Source organism: Cystoisospora suis, assembly GCF_002600585.1.
Source record: "Cystoisospora suis strain Wien I chromosome Unknown contig_692, whole genome shotgun sequence".
Lineage (NCBI taxonomy): Eukaryota > Apicomplexa > Conoidasida > Eucoccidiorida > Sarcocystidae > Cystoisospora > Cystoisospora suis.
In genome coordinates this window covers 50961-58074 of record NW_027153493.1, presented here as the reverse complement: position 1 = coordinate 58074, position 7114 = coordinate 50961, and the positions used below count along the sequence as shown (strand labels likewise).

The 7114-nt window shown below is 45.0% G+C and overlaps 1 protein-coding gene across 1 annotated transcript in view; it reads left to right on the top strand.

Moving 5' to 3' along the window:
- The first annotated feature begins 19 nt into the window (after positions 1 to 19).
- Positions 20 to 7114, top strand: part of CSUI_001734 (protein phosphatase 2c domain-containing protein) — a 14709-nt gene continuing 7614 nt past the window's right edge. Inside the window, exons 1-3 of the mRNA XM_068061939.1 lie at positions 20 to 4511; positions 5683 to 5806; positions 6720 to 6827. Of these exons, the coding sequence (XP_067926087.1) occupies positions 2409 to 4511; positions 5683 to 5806; positions 6720 to 6827 (2335 nt within the window). The 5' untranslated portion in view covers positions 20 to 2408. The remainder of the gene's footprint in view (positions 4512 to 5682; positions 5807 to 6719; positions 6828 to 7114) is intronic.

Sequence of the window (7114 nt, the reverse complement as noted above, 5' to 3'; positions counted from 1 at the left end):
CAAGGTGGTATATACGTAGGTTCTGAACCTCCTCCCTCGGCCACTGCTGCTACTCCTGTCGCGTCTTGACCGTGTCCTTGAGGAGATCTCTCTCATAGTACTAGACGTGGTAAAGAATCGAGACAAAGGGACGGTACTGCCGTCTTTCCGTTTGTCAAAGTGGATTATCATTGAAGAGATGTTTTTCGTATCTTGAATGAAAAGTAGCTTCCACTTTTCTCTCCGAAATCGAGAGATCTGCGTAAGTCCAAGAAACCTGTCTCCTTCCTTCTCTTCATTAACAAGAGCAAGCTTAGAGACAGTACAACGACCACGACCACGACCAGCGGCAGCAGGGGGATTGATTAATTGGCTGGCGACGACGGCGGCGGTAACTAACGGCGCAGTAGGAATGGATGAATGGAGTGGTTGATGGATGGATTCCTTTTCTTTTCTTCTCTCCTTCTTTTTTCCTTTCCACGTTTTCAGACGTCGAAAGTTTTTCATTATAAGGAGCTTGCCATAGCCCTGCGGCATCTGTTTCTTATGAACATCTCCATTCAAGACGCTGGGTGATTCTTTCATCGGTATATCTCCCCGTTAGGTAGTTACTCATCAAAGAGAGGGTTTAATGAATGATTGAATGAATGACACGGCTGGTTGGCTATGTTCTCTCCACTTCATTGTTAGGCGCGTTCTCTCGAATCTTCTTGTTCTCATCAAGGAAAGAAATACTACATAGCGTTTAGGAGAGAAAGGACAAGAAAATAATACGAGCAGCATCTTCTTTCTCGAGTGTTTTCTTCGAGATTCACCTTTTCAGAGGGCAACGACATAGCGTGCCTTGCCTGTTGAGGGGTTTGGTAGTTCTTTTCGTACTAACAAAGATCATCTTCTCTTCCTTTCGTCTTATCCGTTTGCTATAGAAAGCTGTTTCCTGTCTCTTTTGGTCTCTCGGTAGTAGTCCTTCTCTAGTTCATTCGATCTCTCAAGCAACCTCTCGTATTTCCCATTCATCTCTTCGACCCTTGACACGCATATTCCTCTTGAGACACCGGAAAGGATTCATAAGCTCCTAGACTGTCTTTCTTTCGTTCTGCCGTCAAGAATAACGCTTCTAATGAATGACTACGTAACAGGCTTTCTTCTTATGGGATCAAATCAGCAACATCGAAGGAAAGAGACTGCCTGAGAAGAGAACAGGAAGGAGAACCCGAGATCTAGATATCTCCAGGTGTATAGGGAGGGACGTCAACTCTTTTCTTCCCTTCCTTCTTGCCATTATCATGAGTTGCCGCTCACGCGTAGAAAAGTGAATGAAGAGGAGTTCGATTTCCCCCCATCATTCAGTCTTAAGGTTTTCTTCTTCTTCCTCTCTTGTCATTTTCTCTTTATGGCTTCAATCCCTCCCTAACTTTCTCGAGACGGTCTTTTTCATATGAAGAGATAACCCTCGAAACAGGGGCATCATCTTGTTCTCATCGTTCTTCTTCTACATCTCCTGACGATCTTCATCCCTCGTTCACTTCTCTCCTACCTATCTCGGGAGGTGTAGCTTCGATTGCCGTCGGCCTTGCAGCTTCAGAGAAGAAGAGACTTATGTGATCTTTCCTCCTCCTCTTGCTTCTTTCTCTGCTTTGGCAAAGAGTCGAGAAGCACTTGGGGCGGTCTTCCCTAGTCTATATCTTATCCTCTTGGGGGCGCCTGTGCAAGAGAAGCTTTTTCTCTACTAGTGCATAAGGAGAAAGAAATCTTCTTCTTCATGTGCTTTGTCCTCCTTGATCAAGCGGTACGAATAAATTGGGTCAGATAGAGGGGTCGATTCTAAGGAAGGTTTCCGTTTCTTCATTAGATGCCTGTCTCTTTCTCTCTCTTACGCTCCTCTCTTGGCCTTTTCGTACAAGAAGAACCTCAACAGAGGGATGTTCTGTATGATAAGAATAGAGACAGATCGGCCTTTATCGTCTTTGCCGGGAGAGGTGCTGTCTCTTCACAAGAGAGAAAGACATGAGAGATCTTCATGAACAGTGGAGACAGACGTGAGGAATGCATAGTTACGAGGATGATTGACCTGTAAATGTCGCTTTCTCTTTCTACCTTTTCGGCGACCTCACTTTCTTGTATTTCACTTCACGAGGGGTTGAACACTCACTCGGTGCTTGGAGAGACAAAAGAGCTTCACTTTCTTTCTTCGTTTCTTACGTTATCTCTTCCATCGTGGTCCCATCACCTTCTATAGTGGGGGCTTATCTTCCGCGACCAGACAGATACACAAATAGAGGGAGATGGGTTAAGATTCTTCTCAAAGAAAGATCAAGAAGAAGTTCGAGATCCACAAAGATCTGAGATAGATCGGCTGGTGTGTGTACGAAGAAAGAGAAGGACCAGGGAAGGACCTTCAATCCCTCTATCTTAATCTAGAGACTTGAATGGTACTTCAAATTTATCTATTACTTATCTCTCTGACTCTGTCTCCATCTCCATTTGTGCTTCTCCCTTGTCCTCCTTCCACCTTTCCCCTCACACTTCTCACAAAACGGAATCTCACAGCACAGCCTTCTACCTCTCTCTTTCTCTCATTCTCTCTCTGTCTCTCTTACTTTCTCGCTCATCTCCGTATTTCTCCAGCCTCATTAAGTTCTTTCAATTGTATCGCTTTTCATCTTCTTTCTTTTTCTTTCTTCCTTTCTCTATTTTTCTCAATGAGGCACCTTTGTCGCGTTGGGTCTCGCGCCATCTTCTTTCGTTTCTCCCATCTTCATGATCTTCTCTTTCTCTTTCTTCTTCTCTTCATCTTCCATCCCTCATCGTGGCAAGCACCAGACGACCATGCTGTCGCCTCTCTAGAGAGAAGATCTTCTACACAAGAAGTTAGCTACAATGCTGGGGCTCGGCTTCTCCCTTCTCTCGGAATAGCCCATGCTGTAAGCCTCTTCTTAACGTCCTCTTCTTCTTCGCCTTCGGTCTCTTCCTATGAGGGAGAGAAGGCGGCACTAGAGGGAGAAGAAGCGAGAGGTGTAAGAGAAGAGAGATCATCAACAGTTGCGGATAAAAAGATTTCGAGAGAAAGACCGCAAACAGAAGCTGCAACGAATGAAGAAGAGGTAGCAGACAAGAGACAGGTTTCTTCACAGTCGTCTTCTTCTTCTGTATCGTCTTTCGCTTATTTACGAACACACTTTCAGAGACAGTGGCCTGAAGAAGAAGAAGAGGGCGTCGATAATGAAGAAGATAAGAAGAAGAGGATTCCGGTCTCGGTTCCTTCTATGCAGTTCACAGGTGATCCTGGGAGTGCCCCTAGTAGTATGTACAGGAGACATGAGAACGGGGAGAAAGAGGAAAAAGGAGAAGAGAGGTCTGATCCTTTTCATCATGCCTTCACCACTGGCAAAGATAGAGAGACACAGACAGCAATCTATTCTCCCTTCCACACTTCACCTCAACCTTCTGATACCATCTCTTCTCCCTCCTTATCTTCTTCGACTATGAGGCTTTCTCCTTCTTCTTCTTCCTCTCCATCTTCCTCCTCAGCAGCCCGGGTAGCGTCGGACTTCTTAGGAGGAGGAGGAGCTATGGAAGGGAGGTCCTCTTCTCTCTTGTCCCAGGCATTTCTCAATAAGAAAGAAAGCGCAAGAAGAATAGGGATTGTTCAGTCTCTGAAAGACTTCCAAGGGCTACGGAGAAGACAGCTCTCGTCGTCGTCGTCAGCAGCAGCAGGGCCACTCTCAACAGATGAAGAAGATAGTAGACGTAGTAGTAGTAGGAGTCGTAGAGGTAGCCTCTATGCCGCAGGCTCAGGTCGATCATTCCCCTCGGTCGGAGATGAAGAAGAAGAAGGGTCAGCAAGAGGTCCGGCAAAGGGCCGAGGTGTCGCAGGTTTCTTAGGTTTTTCTTCTCCTTCTCTTTCTTCCTCACCGCTGAATAAGAAAGAAGAAGAAGAAGAAAACCGTGAGGAGGATGGTGGAGATGGTCATGATAAGGAGAATCATCCAGACGTTCACTCTAACGAAGAAGTAGAAGGGAGAGGAAGAGCAGAAGGAGGAAGAGAAGGAGATGGGTTCTTTCTCTCACCATCTCAAGCACAGAGACTGTATCAGTTGAAAGATAATCTGACCGACAGTGCTGTGGCTCTGAAAGACAACCTTACAGGGGGAGCTGTGGCTTTAGCTCGGAACGTTGTTGGGGAGAGCCAGATCGCAGCTGGTCTCTTGAGGCAGCATCTTAGAGGATTTGTGCATCGCTTAGGTTTACATGCCGGTGGTAATTCTCCGAATCGAAGTCAAGAAGATCCTTCTTCGACTTCGTCTGCAGAGGGGGGAGAGAGAAGAAGGAGAACTAAACACGGGGTGTGGGGTGGAGGGGGGAAGATGCTATTCCCAGATGAGCAAGAAGAGAAGGACGAAGGAAGACCGAAGGATGACACGACCCACCACGGTCGAGACGAGCAAGAAAAGATTCTTGTCGGCTATACAGAAGGCTTTACCATCAGCGCAGCGGGGACCATGGTCGGAAGAAGACCCACCGATGAAGATGTAAGCAAAAAGCCAAACAATACAAGAGGACGTCGTTATGATACACGATGAAAGAGAGAGAGAGAGAGAGAGAGACAGGTATCCAGTAGAGAGAACGAGAGAGAAAGATCTCAAGAGGCCGAAGTAGATAGAAGAACGCGAAGGCGTATGGAATGAGGTGAAGAAGAGGTTATCGGTCTAGATTCGATGACGCCAGTGTTGGATAGATAGAGGATGGAGATATGGGACATAGGCAGTATTTACTAGATATAGAAAGAGAGAGAGAGGGATAGATAATAGACAGATAAGCGATCTAAAGATAGATAGAGAGAGACGAGGGTGTGTAGGCTAGGCATGATAAAGGGAAAGACGTTCATGTGAAAGGACAGGAGGAAAAAGAAATGACAGAAAGAAACTGAGAAGAGAAGCTTCTGACTAAGCAAGACATCCACCAATACCACCAGCAGCACCCTCGTGAAAATATAGAGACAGATAGACATCTGTAGATAGATGTCTCTCTATCCACTTTTCGTCCTTAGTGTATAGTAGAGCGATCTTTAGAGGCTGGTTCTTTTATGCTTCTGTTTGTCCCTCACGCTGTGGATTTGAGAGAGGAAGCTGATGAAGGAAAGAAAGAGCCTTCGCTCGGCCGGAAGCTAGATAGATAGATCGATAGACTATAGCCACATGAATAGATAGATAGATAGATAGATGTGAGAAAGGTAAATGGCATAGCTAGGTTACAGGTAGATAGATAAAGGTGGATAGATGGATTAATGATAGATCAAGGATAAATAGCTAGATTAAAAATAGATAGATTGAAGACAGATAGATAGAATGATGACTTATCCATATTGGTTACATGTGATCGACAGTCTTTCACTTTCTCTTGGATTCGGTATACACAGGCTCTGCTTCTCTTTCTCTTTCCGATCAGGCCACCTTCCTACCTCATTCTTCTATCTACGTTTAGGCTGATAGACGTTCATCCATTCCATCTTTCTTCCTAATTTTCTCTTGTATTCTTGATCCTCTTCTCATCCATAGTGTGAAGCAACAACGTCTTGAGAAGGCATCTCGTGTTTAGGAGATTCGCTGTCTCTTGATCTTTCTATCGGTGGATATGATAGAGGTTATGGTGTTGTCCTTCCTCTCTTATCTTCTTCTTCTTCGCTTCCTTTTCCTTCTGCAGGCAATAGTGGTGAACGCTTTAGTTCTTCCTTCCCTTCCTCATGTGCGAGTTAAGGCCATTTTTGACGGGCATGGAGGTGACGAAGCCTCCACGTTCTTAGCCGATCATCTTCAGGAACATTTAAGTCAGTCTTTCTTTCTCTTTCTCTCTTAGACTTTCTTTCTTTCTCTCTCTCTCTTGGACTCTCTTTCTCTCTTAGACTTTCTTTCTTTCTTTCTCACTTGACTCTCATGTCCTCTACACCACTCTTACCAGAGTCAAGTAATCTTCTCTTTTATCTCTCCTTTTTCTTTCTTCGCTAGGTTCTTCTTGTCGGAGCCCTCGCTATCAGGCTTCATCGTCACCACTACCTCCCCATCCTTTCGTCTCTCTTCTTGATTAGTTTCTTACGTGTCCATACGTCATCTAATAGTAAAGAAGACATGTTAGAGAGAGGCACCTATCTATTTGTGTACCTATCGTTGATCTAGCTATCCCACTTTGTCGATCTATTTATCTGTCTTTCTCTATTCTCCTTATGCTGTCTGTGGAAGGAAGGGAGATCCAGCCTACAAAGAAAAGAAGAGCTTCCTTCCGTCTAGTCAGTTTGCATCGATTGAATGAGCTTCGGAAGTAGATCTGTTCCTCTGTAGAATCCACTTAACAAGACTGCCTCCTGTCCTTATTCTCTATTTCTCGACAAAGGAAGGGAGTTGAGAGGATCTATCACTATTTCTCACTCGCCTGTAGATGAAGAAGAAACTTGTGAGCCTAAATAAATTTGTATAGACGGTGGTAGACACGACAGGGGGAAGTAGAGCTAAATGTGTCTAGTTCTACACGGAAGCGAGTTTGACCGCAGATGAGCATAGTAGCGATGTTGATAGCTAGCTAGATCCTCACGTTTGACTTTTGATGTGGAAATCGTTATACCGCGTGGAGTAATCGAGAGCTCCTCCGTTCAACTCTTCCCGCAGGAGTAGAACATGCTACTAGGCACGGACATCCCCTATCTGTCTCTTTCTCTTCTCTCTCCTTCCTGTCTTTGCTGTATTTAGGCCAGCTGAAAGACTTGAGTGATGAGAGCTTGGAGAAAGCGTGTCTTGTCCTAGACACAGCCCTACGAGAGAGAGTGGAGCACACGGGGGGAGATGCAGGATCTACAGGTAAAGAAAGAGAGAAGGAAAGATCCACCAGACTGTTTCTCTTGAAGGGAGAGCATCATGAATAATACAGACAAAGAAATAAAGAAACGTTCTTCTTTCCTTCTCACTCCCATGTGTTGTTGTCTCACACCACCCTGTTCTCTCTCTCTTCCAAAGCTCCTCCTCTCTCAAATCAAGTAGAGGTCTCCTCACAAACATACGCAGACAGTTTAGACCCGGTGGTAAGGTGGTATCGTTCATATATCTATCTACTTTAGTCTATCCATCTATCTATCTAATTTTAATCT